Source organism: Drosophila simulans, chromosome X, assembly GCF_016746395.2.
Source record: "Drosophila simulans strain w501 chromosome X, Prin_Dsim_3.1, whole genome shotgun sequence".
NCBI lineage: Eukaryota > Metazoa > Arthropoda > Insecta > Diptera > Drosophilidae > Drosophila > Drosophila simulans.
This window is the reverse complement of record NC_052525.2, coordinates 20,196,241-20,216,009: the sequence shown is the minus strand read 5'-3', so window position 1 is coordinate 20,216,009 and position 19,769 is coordinate 20,196,241. Positions and strand designations below refer to the sequence as shown.

Here is a 19,769-nt window from a genome sequence, read left to right as displayed (position 1 = left end):
TTATATTTATATACATGTATGTATCTCTGTAAGCTTTAAGTATCGTATATATATAACAAGAAAGTAAACCGAAACCAGCAAAGAAATAAACAGCAACCAACAAACAACTACAAACTCGATACCAACAACTCCAAACTACAAGACCTTACAGCAACAATATCCAATAAAACAACAACAGCGATCCAACAGAAACAAAGCAAACTATATTCGTACCATAATTATATCTTTATATAACTAATAGCTAGCTGTATGCTCTCAGTCCCAGATGTAATTGACCTCCTTGCGATTTTGTGTTTCAAAATTATCTAGAGCGAAGTTCACCCAGTTGACAACCCAGTACTTGTTATAACTAAATCAAAATTGTAATGCTAAAAAACGAAGAAGTGTTAGAGCCAAAATATAATAAAACCAGATGATAGTATGGCCACTGTCCATATGGAAGTCCAGATCCATTTGAGCTAATAAATCATACTAAACCGAATATGAAATCTGGAAATATTGAAGTCTAGACCCAGCTTTGCCGCGCTATCTGTCTTTCTCTTTTTGCCACAAACACTATCTATCTCACTATATATATATAATATATGTATCTCTCTCGCTCTGTATGTCTGTTTGTCTCACTCTAACTTGTGTATTGTGTTTGATTTTACTTAAAAACTAGATTAAACGTATACGATTTTCAACCATATTATATAAGCAGCTCTCGTACATTTTCGCCACATTTAATTAAATTCAATTTAACTCAAAACAATTTCAATCTCAAACTCACTTAGATTTTTACCACGTATAAATACCTAATTCAACTAACATTCAACTACTTACATATATATTCAATTTGTTTCTATATTGTACTCACTCTCACTCGATATCACTCTATCTCTGTTTCGCTCGCTGTCGCGTTCGCAAACACCACACCACCACCACACCACGACCACTACCACCAAAGACACATCTAAGCCCACCCAACCACCAAGATCACAGATCACAACTCACCACCAAGTGGCACCATTGATCACTTATCACTGATCACTGCAGTATTCAGTATTCACGTCTTAAAGTATGTCTCTCACCACAGCTCAGCTCACGAAACTCACCTCGCTAAAGCCGCCACAAACGAACCACCACTCCAAATTTCAATTCAACTGAAACCACCGAACTTAAACCACTCACTTTACCACTCAGCCAATCAATCTGCATTACAAATCGATTCTTAAACAATTCAATTGTGAACCAAGCATTATCGAAATTTCACAGGTCTCTCCCTCCTAACTCTGTGTTTTCTTTTGATTTGTCAGCCATAGACAGTCAGTCAGTCGAGCGATTACATTTTGATAAATATCGATTAAGTGGTCATCGTTAAAATCCCTCTATTAGTTCAAATAATTCAAATTCGGTACCGAAATCTGCAGCGAACTTTGATTGGCTAAGCAAAAACCCCTATATGGCGGCCATTATGTGGTCAACGTTTCCTTCATCGAAAGAAGTCCTCATGTCTATAAATCTGTAAATTATATATCCGACATAAATGCAAAAAAATCTCAATAATTTGCATTCCCAGCAGTTCAATCACTCTTCGTTTCTCTCACACCCCTCTCTATATCTTTCTATATCTTTCTCATACACATAAAACTTAGTTTTCTGATTTCTTAAGTTTCACATTAATACCAAAAAGAAAGGAATGTTATGTTAAAGCTAGTTGAGGAAGTCGAATCAATTGCTGTGACACCTTACTATACTTACCTGCTATAAGAAAAACAAAAGCCAACCCGAAATGAATTCGAGAATTCTTCCAAAAGCAATTTGTATTAATTTCGCAATAATCCTCAAACTTCCTTATTCGCCTGCATCTTGAACAATATATCCATGCCTCCTTGATTAAAGTCAGTAACACAGCCGTAGGCAGTAAACAAATAGCTTCAGGTTGCAAGCGAATGAGTGCTCCAATTTATCAATAAGTGAGTTAGCTAATTGTAAGGCCCCTTGAAGCGGTAAAGAAATTGCTTATGAAAGTACATAACCAGATATATAACCCCATATGAAAAAGCACGTGAGATCTATTCTCTCGATTTCATTCAGATCAGACATTTGGCAAACGATTTGCGTTCCAGAGATTTGTCTCATCATCAGTTTTCATTAAACTATTTTGGGTTACGTTTTGCGTTTGGTCTTATAAAACTTAATCATCAGCCAATACCTCCAATAATAATGGTCTCTCTCTTCGTCCCCTCCTAAAACACACCAATAATCCAACAAAACATCAAAACAATCAACCGACAACCCAACAAAACGCACTCAAAACACGATAACCTCCGATGTCTCATCGATATCGTATAACAGGTGTCTCATGTCAAAATCGATTCACCTGTTTTTCGCCTGCACACCAACGCAACGGTTATATTACTGATCACATTCTCGATTGCTGTGACGACGCGGCAGTACGTAGGAAATCCCATAGACTGTGTACATACAAGGTGAGCGATCTTTTAAAAGGGCGATAGATTACCGATTAACGCGATTCTTTCGATTGCAGAGACATTCCCGAAGATGTTCTCAACACATATTGTTGGATACACTCAACGTATACAGTGGTCGATGCGTTTATGAAGAAGCAAGGTTCCGAGGTGCCTTTTCCCGGAGTTCACAATTCACAGGGCCGCGGGCCTCTTACAATAAAGCACACAAAATATTATCAATGGGTAGCGTTTACACTATTTTTTCAGGTAAGTAATGTGAACGATCGCATCCCTGTGTTAAAAGCTTAAAAGCACAGCCCATTTCCCCATGGTAACGGAACTGTCTAAAAGCGTTTGGAAGCTTTGCATGGGTTGGAAACTTTAATATGCATCTCCATGCGGTGTTCCATACAATATCCCACAAAAAAATGTTGTACTTTGGGAGCTTTTTACAATTTTATATTCATTCAAATGCTTAATTTTCTCGCGTCAACAGATATATTATGAAAACACATTTGAAGTAAGGGGAAAAACACTTTTAAATTTTCCTCTATGTGCTAAAGGAATCGAATACATTTGGTTCCATTCCCTGCATGTATCTGCTAAAATTTCGAAAAGTTTAACTTAGCTTTTAGATAAGCTTTATACATGCTTTTAGCTTAACTGTAAGGAAATCCTGAATGACAAATGATTTTTGTCATAAGCATACCATGATTTTGATTAGTTGTTGCTATCAACCTTTACAAAAATGTATAGAAAAATGTCTCACATCTACATATGTTATATGGATGTCATAGGAAAATTATTCAGATGATAACAGGCCAGCCATTCTGGCTTAATAGTTTTTATCATATTCCTTTCCATCCAGGTTTTTAGCAAGTCCTTTCAATGAGAATTATAATGAAAATGGCAGCCACAGAAACGATTATATTCTGTTTAACTGTTTTAAGAATTTTACGACTAAATATTTAAGGTGCCATGGAAAATGTGCATTACTCTTTAGCGATAACTACGTTGTTTTACCTTTTAATGTTAGTAAGCTTCTGGTAAACGAAAGGTGTCTTATTTATCGGATTATATGTACGTCAGTGATCGCATAAGCATTTTTTTTACCACTCAGTTTGAGCATAATACCATTTTACCAAGCCTAAATTAAACAATCAAATCACAGGAGGCTTACCCAATTAAAAGTCGAAATTAATTAGAATATGAAGTACAATGCCAGTTTAAAAAGCCTTTATTAGATTTCACACATGGCGTTTGTGCGGATATCAATCCCCAAAATACGTAGAATTAGCCCTCGATATTTGCCACTAGCATGGGACAGCCGAAGGAACCCGTCTAGCCGCCCCCTGGGGAGATGCGGAACTGGTGGTCACCGCACCGCTGGAAGAGCAACAAGCAGCCACCAGCAACTGGCAACAATGACCTTTCGCACTTTTCGAGGCGTTGTCTCTTTTGTTCCGCCGTCAAGCCGAAGGATCGGGTGTGTGATGCATTAATGCGGCGCAGACGCTGCAGTTGCTCCCCGCCCATGCTGCATGTTGCACATTGTGCGGCGTTGCAGTGGGGCAGCGATGTGGCCGCTGCACCGGAAAAAGATGCAGCAACTATTTTGGGACGCCTCGCTTTCTCCAGTTCTTCGAGCTCGGTGCGCTCTGTTATTATATTTGGTTGCGCTATTTTTGTTAAAAACAGAAAAAAAGCACTGAATGCAATCGCTTGACCCCGTTTAAACCCAAACCGAACAGAACCGATGGGTGGAGCCCCGTATTTTGCCCCCAACTTTTCGAACTTTCCCCAATGCGGGAACGTGGACGTCTTTTATCAATTTTATGCGCAGTGTGCTTGATATTTCCATTAATTTTATTTATTTACGCCACCGTCCTGCTGGGCGAGCGGGTGCTGAAAAAATTATAATTTATGTTGCGTGTGTGGCTCGAGGGGCGAGGATGCCGCCCGCGTATTCTCCACCTGCCTCCCCTGGGGAACACCCAAATAAAACAGAAGAAATCAACAAGCGGTGCAAACAGGAGCTCGTTAAAGCGTTTTTGATATCCAATCTTACAAATCATATTTCTTTCCGATCGCAACAAGAACTGACGCAACCATTTGACATCGCTCATAAAATCCGCGTGTGCGGTTCGCTGTCGATCATAAAATTCAGATCCAGATCGAGATGAGGATCGGAGAGGTTCAGAAAGGGGGTCCCAAAGAAGCGGCTCGCCAACAAACCATCGAGCAGTCCATCAAAGTGATTGTCGGAAACGAGAAACTACATGAAAGTGGCCGGGGAACCAGTTCCCCGACTCAGCTCTGCCCAATGAGCACATTTTTTATGGGATAAAGATATTCCCTAGCATCTGGCCATAAGAACATTTGAATTCTCTTGACTTTATTTTATACAGCAACGAAAACTATGGGAAATGTCACCTGAACACTTTCTACAATAACCCCTTAGAGCCGAAGACACCTTTTCCAAGTCCAAGACATAATTAACGTTTCTGTTTCGCCTTGGCCGGCCGTCTTCCTTCGGTTTTAATGCATCATTTGGCGCAGGGCCCAATGGCGAGAAATCAGAAAAGTAGCCATGCATTTCCCATCCGGGTAATGTTTTTCGGGTGCATTAATGAGGGAAAGCAAGGCTTTTTCCGGACATTGTCTACGCCGCGTCAATGTCTGCCAGAATCCCCGGAAACCAGGGCCAACAAAACATAGCCTAATGGCCGAATTATGCAGAGGGATCCGCCATTGTCTCAAGACGGAGGATTTCTCCGGGACTGAGTATGCCAGGCGACTCACGTAGTGTCTCAAACCAATTGAATTTTGATGGCCAGCCTGCCTCCACACATTTTTGTGGCGACTGCGCCAGCTGCCGAGATAGAGATACAAACACAGAACGGGATTCGGATACAGATATTGCCACACTTGAGGAGCCAATAATAGGAGCGATGAGCATTTCAATTCCAAATAAAGTCTTTCGAAAAAGATGCAATACAATAGCCACTCTTGCCTTGGCCTTGGTATTGCAAGAACTTAAGAGCACTTTTATAAGAATTAAAATGTATGAATACAAGAAACCAAATCCGAAATTTGTCCTATTATCTTGGCCAGCTGTAAGCCAAGGCAGCTGGTCGCGATGGGACAACTTAATCAAATCGACCAGCGGATATGTCAGACAGTTTTTATGCCCACCACTCCAGCTGCGCTCGTCCTCATAAAACTCCAATTGATATGCTCCGCATGACGTCTAGGCGCAGGAATCAAAATACGCATAAATCCCTACTCCGGCCTCTCGCCACGTCACATGTCCTGCCACAGGACAAAGGGCTTCGGCCGCCTGATTGCAGCAATAATGAGCGGAAATCACAACAATGCAAAGCGGAACCCTTCTCTCAGACACTGAGCGAAAATAATACATGTGCGAAAAATCACTACATATGGCCTTCTAATTAAATAATTATGAATATGGTAATAGGAAAACAACAGAATTTGTTTTTGAATTGAGCGACAATATAATTAACCAAAAAAGGATCCTCTGGATATATTCACACGTTTCAGCAAGCAGATAAATAATACCACCAAGTTCGATAAAAGTTCATCTAATTTTTCCACGGTGCATTTTTGCAATCCCCTTTCCGCAAAGAGCTTGCAGCTCGGAGTCAGACTCCTTATGATGTCGCATCAAATCATTAGATATCGGGTCTTCGTAGGGTTGTCGCTGTCGTTTTCGTTGTCACTCGGATTGTGCTTTCGCCTCCGCACTCCTTTCTCCGTTCTTAGCTCCCCTTCCTCCGTCTCGTTGTCGCTTTCGTTGTCATTCGCGAGCGTGCGAGAAATAAATACGAATATGTAAATAGTTGGCCCAAATGCACAGTGGACCCAAACTGTTTTTTTTATTCCGAAATTTAAATAATATCTCAAAATCAAAGTACCAACTGCCAATATTAAATAAGTGCGAGAAGGTCTTACTACTACAGTATAGGTGCTTCTTTGTTAAAGAAGTGATATTCGTTGGCATTGGCTAAAATGAAATGTTTTGAAATTAAATTATGTTCCAAGTATAATTTAGTATGCTTCTGATTTTGTCCCACAATCCTAAGCAATGTTTTGATGCCTTAAATCGAAAAAGGGGTGGGGACTCGAATATAAGTGGGAAGGGTGTGCTCAGGCCTTTTGTTTTAGGCATTGGGCCTGGCAGCAGATTGTTGCAACTACTATTGTTGTTTATGGCCGGCGAGTGCAGCTCCTGGTTTCTCTACAGCCACTCCCTCCGCACCGCACCATTTTCAGACTCTGTTCCCCCACCCGCGACTGGGCCCCCGCTTTTCCCACCGGAAGTGTGCGTGTCTCGCGAGCAGGGAACGCGTTGCTGCCTCCCAAAAATTGTTGGCAGCACAGAGATCTGCTCTCTGGCTTTTCCCCGCTCTCTGTCACTGTCTGGATTTCCCTCTCATTCTCCCTCTGTCTCGCTGTATCTCTGCCTGTCAGCTGTGGGCAGGCCATTTTCCGAGTGGCTTTTCTTGGCCAGTGCCCGCCAGTGTCTGTTGCGTTGGCAAAGTGAACGTGCGCGTCTTTTTTTCTGCTCCTGCTGCTCCAAAATCCGCAGTTTCTCCGCCTGAACTGATCTCGAAGAAAAGCACGGACAGAAAAAAACCTGAAACCAGGGAAAATCCGTATTCCGATTTCTTTTCCGTAACTGCAAACCCATCGAAGTTTTTTTTTACCAGTGAGCGATCGAAAAATGTGAGGTTGAGGTGCACAGAGTCACCCGATATAAGCTTCGACCATGTCGGACACGTGACCCGCGCTTATCCCGCGCGATGAAACCGATAATACGCGCCGTCTAAGCCGATTAAACCGATAACAACGATAGCGTCGATATCCCAAATCAAACGACAAGTGTGAGAATTCAATTCGGGCAAATAGTGTGCAAACAAACACAGAGCGTTTTCTATATTTTCACAACACCCACGAAAGATCATTGACTGCATTGCGGGATCATAACATATAGTAGGAAGCCACATGCCCACAGAATCAGAAATTATATTTATATATACACGTATATATAGTATTGTAGGGGCTGTGTGCAGGCCACCGCTTGATCATAATTAACTCTTACAAAGTAAATAAACCAACTGCGAATTCGGGGGCCATGTGTTGCCCCCGAAACCGAAAACCAAAAACCGAAAACAAACAGGCGATCCACAAATTTTTACAATTAACATTCGACACGATTGTCCAAAAACAAAAAAAAAAAAAAAACCGAAAAAACAAAAATACAATCTTTATTTTTCATTTTATTTTTATATTTTATGTGTGTTTGCTGTCGTCTTATCATTCGCACATAATTGGGCATGAAACATAAAGTTTGAGTAACTTTTAAAGTAACTGTTGCTTTAATTTTCTTAAGTAGTACTTTCTTGCATCAAACTGATTGATGCCGGAACTTGAATAGGCTTGAATAGGTTGAGTGTTTGTGTTTAAATTTAAAACGAATTTAATCAAAAAGTTGTTAAACTTTTCATACAGCCTAGTTGCTCATCGTTTTCAATTTAAATGTTAAAGACAGTTTTATTTCATGGTGCAGGTCTGTGAACTCGCAAAATTGTTAATTCTTAAATGGAAGAAAAATAAAGTAACTTATTTTAAAATATACAAAATATGGAGGCATCAGTTAGAATCAAACCACGTATTATTTAGAAAACACAAATAAAATATTAAAAAATTCAAAGGGAAAAGTTCTGCCAGTTTATTGATCTCTCTGCAGGCATTTAGTAAAAATAAAAAATTAAGAATTATTGTATTCATGGATTTTTGACAACCTTAATCGCTACAGTCACATATACGAATATGGTCTTGGGAAAGCCTAAGGCAGGGATTTTCATTGTCTTACCACTGACAACCACTTTAAGACCCATCACCTGCAAAAAAATGTATTCAAAGTTATGAAACATTTTCCCAAATCGAACTTCTTTGGCCACCTCAACCGTATTGACTCTGAAAACATTGAAATAAAATCGGTTTCATTTCGGATTCTGATGCCAGTCGACTTCAAAGTGTGCTGGCCGCTTTTGATCGGGGGAATATATGTTTTTGTTAGCATTCTCCACTGGTTGCATTCGAAAGTGAACTCAAATCGAGCCGATCGGCTGTTGTTCAATTTTACGAGTACCATATCCCGGCGGAAAATGTTCTTCCACCGTATTTTATTTTTGTTTCTTTGTTTTTGGACGAGGGAAAATCCCAATTAGTCACCTTTTTAAATTCTTGGAATGTCGTATCTCGCTTTCATACTTTGTCCACATTATAATAATGAGCACGCGCTGTGGGGAAAAACAGATGAGAAGTCACAGATTTTGGGTAGTCCCTGAGTTTTATCTCCGATCCCTCCATTATCTATGCAGCATTTCTGGCATATTTCACAATGCCGAGCAACGAAATAGTTTCGTTGAAATGTCAAGTGCAGGCAGGAAGCCCAAACAGGTCGATGGGGAGATATCTGTTGTGTGTTTTATAAACAAATCGGAGATCGGCCTGAACTCTGCTGGATTACGAAATAGATTAACGATGCTCCCGCCTTGGGCTATATCCCCCGATCCAATCCGATCTGATACCGGGGCGGATTCTTAGACTGCCGCTGGTCAGCCTTCGCCTTTGACTTTGCTGGCCACGTGTGCGTATACGCAATTTTCACGGGGTGTGCGTGGACTTTTCTTTTTTGAGTACACTGAAGAAAAGATAGTCCAAATTACTATTCATTATTAATTAATTATAAGTGCAAAAATTATATTTTGCAAGCAAGTTTTCTTGTAATTAAATATTAAGCCAATAATCTAATGTGTCCATAAATATTTTACACATGATTTTATTGATATTTAATAAACAAACGTTCAACTTGGTCAAAACTAATTTTTTTTTGTGTACTCAAATTAATTTTTCGCTGTTAGCTTTTTGCTATCGCTGTTGTTTTGATTTTATTATCGGCAGCTCGGCGGGAAAGTTTGTTTATAAACATTGCAATTTTAAAATTTACAGTTCATTTGGAAACAGTTGTTCTCCAGTTTTTGGTCTTCCATTTTTCCCCTACGTCAGTCAGCATAAGTTTATTAACATATGTGAAGGAGGGGGTGATGCCACATTTTATTTATATTCTCGAATAGTTTTTTATTTGTTTTGTTTCTTTGCGCAATTTCCAATGGTATTTAAGCAAAAAAAAATTATTCAAATACCGAGAAAAGTGCTAGCACTTGATTTCCCATATAGTCTAGTTTCCTTCGCGTTGTTTTAGACTAAAATGCACAATATAATAAAATGAAACGTGAGCCAAAAATAAATATATTAGTAAACAATAAGGAGGTAAAAATGTTCGTTTTTCATTCAGAAAAAAGTAGTCTGAGTAACCTTTTCACAATGATTGATCAATGGGCAAGTGTACAACAATGAGGAAAGCATATGTGATTTCATAAAATAGTGTTTCCGATTAATTAACTTAAAAATTCGTTATGCTAAATTTCAAACACGCGAAAAATCTTGAAAAGTCCCATAATGCATGCAGTGAGCTTTGTGAAAATATAGAAGTGAAAACGCGAAAAATTGTGAAATCAAAAATATTTCATCCCATTGTTAGCAGTAACCATTAAAAAAGACCAAGCTCAGAAAAATCACAAAAAAGTGCCAATGTAAAACAGCGGGCTGAGAACACCAGAGAGCAGAGGAACGAACCCGAAGATGCCCAGCTCTGCGATAGTCACATCCACTACAACGAACACGCCGCAAACCGAAGAATTGGAAAGCCATCCGCGCCACCTGCAGCACCTGCACCACCCTCACCACCGGAACTACCAGCAACCGCGCTTCCGGTTCCGGTTCGAGTCCCGATTAGCCGATGCGTCGATAATGGGCCTGCCGCGCAAAAGAAAGCACAGCCAGGATTCGGTAGCACAGTCGATCGGTAGCCACACGATACTCTGATATTTTGACACTGATACTATCGATACGCAACGCGAACCAATCGATAACAAACGATAAAAGCAAGAAGGGAGGCTAGAGAGAATCATCGCCGATCTTGCCAGCTTTCGCTGACGACAAACCATGTTAGATATATTTCGTGGATTGAAAAACCTTGTAAAGGTCAGTCACGTTAAAACCGATTCGATAGTATTCCGCCTGCATTACTCAATAACTGTGATGATTCTGATGTCATTCTCGCTAATTATAACCACACGCCAGTACGTTGGCAATCCGATCGATTGTGTGCACACCAAAGATATTCCAGAGGATGTGCTCAACACGTACTGCTGGATCCAGTCCACCTACACGCTCAAGAGCCTCTTCCTGAAGAAGCAGGGCGTGTCGGTTCCATATCCGGGCATCGGCAACTCCGACGGTGATCCGGCGGACAAGAAGCACTACAAGTACTACCAGTGGGTCTGCTTCTGCCTCTTCTTTCAGGTATATGAAGGTTGTGTCTCCGGACCACTTGAAACATAATCTACTTTCCAATAACTATCAATACCAATCAATCCCCGAATCATGAAAATATTTTTGATCGTATTATTAATTTGCTGTATAACTAAACTATCTAATAAACGTGTAAATGGGAATACTGCCCTCTTAAAAACATCTCGTTTGAAAGAGTTTTCAGGAAATTAAAGTGTCAAGCGAATAAAGTAATCTATTGGCCAACGGTAATTAAGCAACTCTGTTTTTTAAGGCAACATTAATTAAAATTCGACGCCATAACTCATCCTCTTTAAAGGCTACGCCTGCGCAGCGATTAAGCCAGAAAAAGTCGAACGAGAAATCAGCCATAGATCAGTGGATCGTGATGTTTGGGGGCGTTGAATGATTTGATGGATTAAGTAATTAAGCGATTTCTCGCCGACTGAGCGCACCATTGGGATATATACATACTTTTCAATATCCAAATATTTGTTCCACTTATTTCCGATTTTCTTTTTTTATTTTGTTTTGCGGTTTTGGCCTTTTGTGAGCCAAATGAAATTGTTTAAGTATTTCTTGCGTGCTTTGTTATTGTTGCTGCCGAATGGGCTGGCCTTGTATCGCTGCGAGTATCCCAAAGATAGTTTGATCTGTGACGTAGGGGATGTCAGGCAGAGACGGAGATACTGGGCAAAAAAGAGAGGGGAATAGATGGAGAGCGAGTGATTGATCGGCAATCCAAAGATATTATAATAAGAAGATGCGTAACGGCCATAAATTACACTATAAGCTTAATGATACCTTATTGAGGCCGAAATAAATACCTTCAAAGCGGAGACAAATATTTATTTTGTGTTTTTGTATTGCGTTACACAACTCCATATCTATTAAATTACCACAAATTTTTGGCGTGGCACCTCCCCTTATATATTTTAATACTCGTTACTCGTAGAGTAAAAGGATATACTAGATTAGTTGAAAAGTATGTAACAGGCAAAAGGAAGCGTTTCCTTCTACATAAAGTATATATATTCATAATCAGGATTAATAGCCGAGTGGATTTAGCCATGTCCGTCTGTCCGTATGAACGTCGAGATCTCAGGAACAATATAAATGCTAGAAGGTTGATTTTCAGCATTCAGATTCTGGAGAAAATGACGCAGCGCAAGTTTGTTGACCCATGTTGCCACGCCCACTCGAACGCCCACAATCCGCCCAAAACTGCCACACCCACCCTTTTGGAAAACGTGTTTATATTTTTTCACATTTTTTAGTCTTGTAAATTTCTATCGATTTGCAAATAATTTTTTTAAACGCTTTTGTTGTTGCATTGACTTACAGTAGACCATATCTATGAGAATACCAAAAATTTCGGTCGTAGCTCCGCCCCTTAAATTTAATTAACTAATTTTCGTATAGGGATTTCTCAAATTTCGTATGCTCTTTGTAGTCCAAGCAAAAATCAACTGATTTCGTGATAGTGATTGCATATTAAATAATTTTACAAATAATAACCACAAAAATAATACAACAATAATGAAACAATTCAGCAACAGCCTGGTTTAACTCCCTTTCAGCTGAGATTACTCCGAATTTGAAAAGGTAGGGTTAGGTCCCAAAAACTAAAATTTCTCCCTAATTAAATTTCCTAGAACGCAGTATAGATATTATGGTGAAACTATGCGAAACTCAGGTTAAATCTTAACAGTTGTTGTTGTTGTAAAAGAGCTATTTACAACACTAAATTACAGGGACAAACTCAAGAAATTCAACAGTTCACAATCACAAACACATAGTACAAAACAGCCCCCTTCAATCTTATTATAACCTGTTTAATAAGAACTTTTCTTTATTCCTTTTTTATTAACTTAAAACCGATAGTGTTGTTTGCTAGCAAGCGCACGTAAGCGTATATATATACGGGATTTTTAATATTTCTGTTACGTAACACTAAAGTATAATCTTATACTAACATATGACGTCAGCAATACGTAGTATTACGGACTTTTGGAAAATGGGTTGTTGGCATTGGTTTTGCACTATGCAGCCACTTTTTGGTGACGGCCAAAATTGCCTTCTCTCTGCTCGCGTAAAAGTGAGAGCGTTCAAAATCTAAAAATGGAATTTGCTTGCTTGTGTGAGTAAAAACAATAATCGTGAACGAGTATATGCGCGCGTAGAAAGCGATTTTCGGGGCAGAAATCAATTGTGATCTAAGAATCGAATTTACATATTTGGAGTTTTAGCCAATTTCGTTATTTGATTTCTTGAAGCACGACGTGCAGTCATAATCACCTACGAATCTAAGTCTACTAGACAATGTCTACTCTAATTTTTCACACGTCGCAAGCTGAATACTCTAATGACAATTATTTTCGAAATTTATTTTGTTATATTATGTACATAGATTCGGCTATTACTATTTGTATGCTTATTTCAAATAATTATAACGTTAAGGCAATGCAAAACAAGAATTTTGTACTTGGTGCCAATTGATCAAAAATAATATAGAATTAAAGTCAACGAGCTTCTAAGGTGAAGGGCATATTTTGTAAAATTTTCAATTCATGAGCATACGTGTGCACACATACAGTTGTCTGCTATCACTGTATGCGTAGAAGAGAGCTGGCTGTAGAGCTCTCCGCTCTCTGGTTCTTGAACAAAAATTCTAAAGAGCCTGGAACAAGCTCTTGGGCTAGCCCTAAATAATCGTGTGCAAAAATATCTTATGGCGTTACGCATCTTGTTATTCTAGTGTCTTTGGGCGATCGATGGGCTCAAATATGAGCTGAGGCGCTAGAAACAACTTTATTTGGGGGAAAGTAATGAACGTGGTATAATTAAATGCATTAGCCTGAAAAGACTTTCCCACCATCAGTCTGAGGACCTTGTATGTGTAAACCTCTCATAACTTTAATTTAAGAACAAACACTGGCACTTGTTTGTTGTGTTTGAAGTAACATCGGAACGTTTTCCTAACAGAAGGACCTTTTTATAATCAGGGACCTTTATATATCTCAAATACATACCAACATTCTGAAACGCTAGGGAAAGAAACTTAATGAAACTATAAACATTACTATCGATACGATAGTAGGCGATGAAATCAATGCAAAGGGCTTCATCGAACCAGTTTCTATTTTGAGTCGACTTCGAAAATAAGTGTTCTTGTGTTTTAAGTATTTATCAGAAAGATGAACAATAATAATAAGATCGTTTTCAAGAAATTACGCAATCGTGTAGTTCCATACTCCCCCCCACCGGCGAGATTGAATCCCAGTCATAACCGGGATCGCGTTCGCGTTCGCATTCGGAATGCGCCAGCACCACAACGTAACAACTCTGTTCAGGTTGAGCCTACTCTTGGAGAAATAGCTCCGACTATGGCTGAAGTTACCGTTGATGGTGAGTATACGGCTGAGGCTGAGGTTCAAGTTACAGCAGAGGCTGACCCTAATACGGAGTTTGGAGTTATGGGCGAGGCTAATCCTCAGTCAGAGTTTGGAGTTTTAGCCGGGACTGACCCCAATATTGAGGTTGAAGTTATGAACGAGGTTGACCCTCTGGCAGATGTTGAAGTTTTGGCCGAGGCTGACCCTAAGGCTGAGGCTGTAGTTTTGGCTAGGGCTGACCCTAAGACGGATGTTAAAGGTCTGACCGACGCTGACCTTGAGGCTAAGGCTGAGCTTGAAGTTTTGGCCAAGGCTGATCCGAAGACGGAAGTTTTGGCCGAGGCTGACCCAAAGGAAGAGGTTGAAGTGTTGCCCGAGGCTGACCCTGAGGTTGAAGTTATGGATAAAGCTAATCCTACGGCTGAGGCTGAGATTGAAGTTATGGAGGAGGCTGAGCCTAAGACTAATACTGAGGATAACGCTGATGCTGACCCTAAATATGAGGAGGAGGATCAAGTCAGGGAAAGGTCTCAGTCAGAGCCTAGTTTCAGCTGTTGGAAGAAATGGTTCTTCTGAAACAAATGAAGATAACGAATTTATTGCTTTGAAGTAGCCGACACTTCAAATTCTTCAGACCCAAAACGCACCATTATCCCGAAAAAACACCAGAAGTAATTACTAAAATGCTTGATACTATAGATCCGTTTGATAAAAATTCCCCGCCACCAGATCTATTCCCAGACTGTTATCGTTAATTGCTCAGATCGCTTAAAGGAGATTGATTGTTTCATTGATGCCTTTACCCCCCTTCCACCTTTTCCACCCCACATAATGGAGCAAATTGGAGACGTTGCCGCCCATATGGCGTATATGAATACATATATATTGAATCGCATATTTATTTATAAAGACTTACACAATAACTCTTACCACTAACAATGTACAAATATTAAATGTGTATTTTTATCACACTTGGTCGGGCGGGGAAATCGGGGGAGCTTTTCTCGGTTAGTGTCACAGAGCGATTATAGAGACGTTCTAGTCACCCAAATTCCTATAAATACATTTATCATTGTATTCTCCCTGCTTAATGACGCGAGGACGCGTTTCTATAATTTACACTTTCCCCCAATATGCCTTGCACGATTTATTAATAACAGAAAACAAAACGAGACATGGGAAATAATGCTGGCTTTCGTTGATCATTGATTTTCGAATGCAATGGGCTGGGGTATTTTTTCATACGAAAAATAAAAAAATTCTCTGTTCAAGTTTTGTAAGTGCAAATTGTTTTCAGAATTCAAAAATAAAAGTAGGCAGTTAGAAACCACCATTATGTGATCGTTTGGTTAACAGCGCCTGACCGACCCAATCACCATTAAGTCTCTGTTATTATGGGTTCACTACGATTATAGAGCTGGTGGATAGATCGTCATAAACTCGGATAATGCCGCAATAAAAAATAAAAGACCTGCACCCATCAATTTCCTTTCAATTGATCCGGTCTTTCCCTCCGATATGTCAAGAATTGGCATTTCTTCTTCCACGCCACTATATAGCCTCTCGTCTGACTTTCGCCGCTATTCCCCTCATATTTCTGCGCCCGGCATGTCTAGATATTTATTGAAAAGGCGCAGACAAACATAAAAGTGAAATAATATTTCTGGCCAGATGCCAGAGAATTGCTGAAACAAAAAGCCATGGATATGCCAGTGGGAATCGGGAAAGGGTATCGGGAACTGGGGCTCGGGAATTGGGAACTGGAAACCGGCATCTTGGGGAATATGGCCAAAGGTTCTTGGGGTGGGAGCTGTTTATATTTGACTTATGTGCGTGTATTTTTGGCCTCCCCTCGTGTTTCGAAGATTTAAGGCAGGGGCGTCGCCTGGGGGAGTGGCAGGTCAGATCAGATGGGCTCAGAGACTTCCGAAGTGATTCCTTTGCGACACAGTGGGTCATGCTTGGGAAGTATACGAATCCGAGGTTTCACTATTCTAAGGATGATCTACATTTCGATTTTGAAGCTAGTGCATTCAAACTTGTATTTATGGACTTTGAGCAATTTAAAATTGTTGATCAGTCAATAGTCAGTTATCGTATACTCTGAGTTAAACGAATACTTCTTTTGGAACTTTACAGTTTTTGCAGGCTTTAAAAACCTTTTAGATATCTTTCTATATATTTTTATTATTGAAATCCTACTGTTACTAAGTGGACAAAATAAAAAAGCGATATTTTATTTGAAGAGAAGTTATGTAGTCCAGATATTTGGCATATGATAAGACCACCCGTATGCCTTAAAATTTTTAAGAAATTAGTGTTTATGGTTGCATTGATATGATTAATATTAAGATAATTCACTTGTCCAACTCTCTTCTCGGCCTATACAATACAAGAACTCTTATATAATTACTAGCGTAACTGATGATTTGCAATCACAAAATTTTAAAATATAAATAATGGACACCGATACGGAATTGCAAATTATTATCAAAATACTAATCTTTACTCCCTATCAAAATATTTTAGTTTACCACAATTAGGCCCTCTACTGTTTTTAGCATATTACGAATCAGTGTGCAGGGAGCCTGCAGACCCAAAGAAGAATTCTTCGGAGACGATTCTTTGCCCTCAGCCTTTCGCTTTGATTGTTGCTTCTGTTGCAGTTGCATTTACGCGATGCTTTTGCGATTTGAACGCTTGCCAAATTGCTTTCCACACACGCACAGTGGAAAGCGGAAGAGCGGGTTGGAAAAGGGTGGTGTGGAGGCCACCCTTCTTTTCTCTTCCTTATTCGTGATATCGTCGGGGAAATGCAATTGGCGATTGTATACACAAAAGGGCAAACTGAGATGATGGAGGCCAAAGCAAATCAAACGCATCATTTGACTTCCGGCAGGGCGTGGCAACAGACCCCTCCGTGATAATAACAGACCAGTCCACAACAATAGCAGCGATTGGCTTTTAAAAAGTCCTCCTGCAAATTTTTGTTTCGCAAATGTGATGTTATGCAGACAAAAGCATACAAGTAATATATGGTACTGTCCTATTTGTAGAAAATTTTCTTACTCGTTGTTTATGCCCGTTACCCATAGATTAAGTAAGTATGTACAGTGGAAGGTAGAAGGAACCGGCTTCGATCTTAAAAGTATAAAGTACACATATTCTTGATCTGGCTGTGTTCGTCCGTATGAAAGCCTAGTACTAGTCAATGTATAAACAATTTTTAGCTGGGCATATCCATCTCTATCGCGCTGCAATTGCTTGAAAAACGGGTATCTAGTAGTCGCAACTATAGCGTTCCCTTTTGTTATTTTTTAAATTAATGGTGATAGTCAGTATACTGAATTTGACAGAGCATTTAATAGCCAACGCTAGAAAGATTCTAATATCCCAAACATTTGCTGAAACATTCAAATTAAAATGACTATTATTTCTTTGAATATTATTATGTACGTGATCCAAATACATTGACCACTACTGTCTATGACGACTGCCGTCATCAGCCGATAGAATGCGGAGCAGATGTTGCCTGAGCCAATTGCAGCCAAATGCCAACGACAATGGCAAATAGTTTGGAACTGCAGGCCCCGAAAAGAAAGAAGTGAAAGGCAAACAAATCCAAACTGAATCGAATGATCGCCGAGATGCACAAGCAACAGCGCGTGTGGGGAAATATTTTTGAGTGGAAAATCGCTGGCCAAGATTGAGGGACCGCCGCCAGTCGGGCGCCCACTAAACAAACTGAACTTTCACCTCTCAAAACGTAAGACATGGGGATTACCACCTGCCAGGGACTCAGACTCAAGATCACGATGATGGGGCGACATTGTCATGTGCCAAAGCAAACACGCCATATACAATTTGCACAACTCGCCCAATCCCCAGCTGTCTGTGGATTGTCCGAATCCGCTGCTAATTTACGATACAAGTTATTAATAATTTGTCATCGGGTCGGCATTAAAATCCCCCGGCAAAAGAAAATACCGACGACTTTTAACGAGCAGACGGGTATTTGGGACTCTAACATATCCTGTACGATAATGTTTGCAATTGAAGACATTCGCATAAAGCACTCAATTAGTAGAAAAAATAATTTATAAAATGGAATATATTAATAAATCCATGTAATAATTTAAAATATAATGGACTTATCTCACAAATCACATTAAGTTTTTAATAACAGGTGCACTGAAAAAATCTTTCAGATGTAATACATATTTTTTCATACTTTTAGCCTTCGAGTAGTAATGTTTTTAGCATCAATATAGACTCTAGTGAACCTATGTACATATAAATGACCGTATTGCCGTTTTTATGCGTGTTCCTGATCAAGTTTTTAATTAAGCGAATACACCCGACGATTGCCCAATTAATGGGTACAATTAAGCAAGAATTCGTGTCTGCCTGTCTGTCTTTTGGATCGCCCGATATTGTGGTAGGTAAACCGGGCGGATATACTGCCCCTAATGGCTCACGGCTAATTGACAAGGGCCAACAAAAATAAAAGAAATGGAATGGAATGGTATGGTATGGAATTAGCAACGACAATTATGTAGCTGGGGAAGGTCAGTCTTTAATGTCTGTGGCTGTATGGCATTAATGCTATTTGGCATTGTTCTCGGCTGGAATCGGGGGTCCACAGTGTAGAATCTAGAGAACAGCTGGCAAATGTCACTTGTCAGGGTATTTTTCTCGCTTTTACGACAGTTCCAATGCGACATTACGCCCACACGGAACTCACCTTTGCAGATCTCTATAAATACATATACTATATCCCCACCAATCTCTGCTCTTTATCCGCTTTTTGCAGGCAATCTTATTTTATACACCAAGATGGCTGTGGAAATCTTGGGAGGGTGGCAAGATTCATGCGCTCATCATGGACTTAGACATAGGCATTTGTTCCGAAGCCGAGAAAAAACAAAAAAAGAAATTACTTTTAGATTATTTGTGGGAAAATTTAAGGTAAGTACGGCCCATCCAGCTCTCTTACTAGCCAAATGTACTGACAGGAGTCTAACGATAAGTTTTTGTTTTGAATATTCAAATTTATCCTCCCAATATTGAAACAATTGAATTTCCAGTTAAATGAAAATTACCAGTCCTAGAAAAAATACAGTTAATTTTCGAGTTAAAACCTGAATTGCCGGATATATTTCTTATTTTCTTTTAACACAACCAACGTAAAGCATCGAGTTCACAAGAATAAGCCCATCTATTAAATGAACCCTTCACCATTTTTAATGGAATTCAGGCAGCACAGTGCACCCGAACTCACCTTTGTACACGATTCCCAAAACAAACGTTTCTGGGCAATTCGAGTAGTCCCACTAATTAACAAAGAATTATCCGGAAATCGACTGTGAGTCAGGGGCCAGAGTTCTCCAGAGACAAAGGATACTCGGCCAAAAGTTTTGGCATTTGTAGGGCTGCGAATACATATTTACTTATTTACATCTGAATCACAGCTAATGGC

The 19,769-nt window shown here is 39.7% G+C and overlaps 2 protein-coding genes across 5 annotated transcripts in view; both read left to right on the top strand.

Moving 5' to 3' along the window:
* LOC27206581 (innexin shaking-B) overlaps positions 1 to 19,769 on the top strand; it is a 152,582-nt gene that overhangs the window by 121,320 nt on the left and 11,493 nt on the right. For 2 of the 4 annotated variants that reach the window (XM_016180925.3, XM_016180923.3), the window contains 3 exons: positions 2,338 to 2,471; positions 2,531 to 2,720; positions 19,104 to 19,258. In XM_016180925.3, coding sequence (XP_016040206.1) covers positions 2,338 to 2,471; positions 2,531 to 2,720; positions 19,104 to 19,258 — 479 coding nt within the window. Of the gene's footprint in view, positions 1 to 2,337; positions 2,472 to 2,530; positions 2,721 to 6,956; positions 7,358 to 10,083; positions 10,908 to 19,103; positions 19,259 to 19,769 lie in introns of those variants that run through there. The other 2 variants (XM_016180930.3, XM_016180926.3) reach the window with 2 other exon arrangements.
* On the top strand, positions 13,997 to 15,246 carry LOC6726545 (coiled-coil domain-containing protein 8). The gene is made up of 2 exons (XM_016172295.3): positions 13,997 to 14,961; positions 15,020 to 15,246. Exon 1 carries the CDS (start codon positions 14,093 to 14,095, stop codon positions 14,864 to 14,866), a length of 774 nt encoding a protein of 257 aa, XP_016040212.1. The 5' UTR covers positions 13,997 to 14,092; the 3' UTR covers positions 14,867 to 14,961; positions 15,020 to 15,246.

What these genes read in the sequence shown, in the direction of transcription:
- LOC6726545 (XM_016172295.3), top strand. Translation starts at nt 14,093, where the DNA reads ATGAACAATAATAATAAGATCGTTTTCAAGAAATTACGCAATCGTGTA.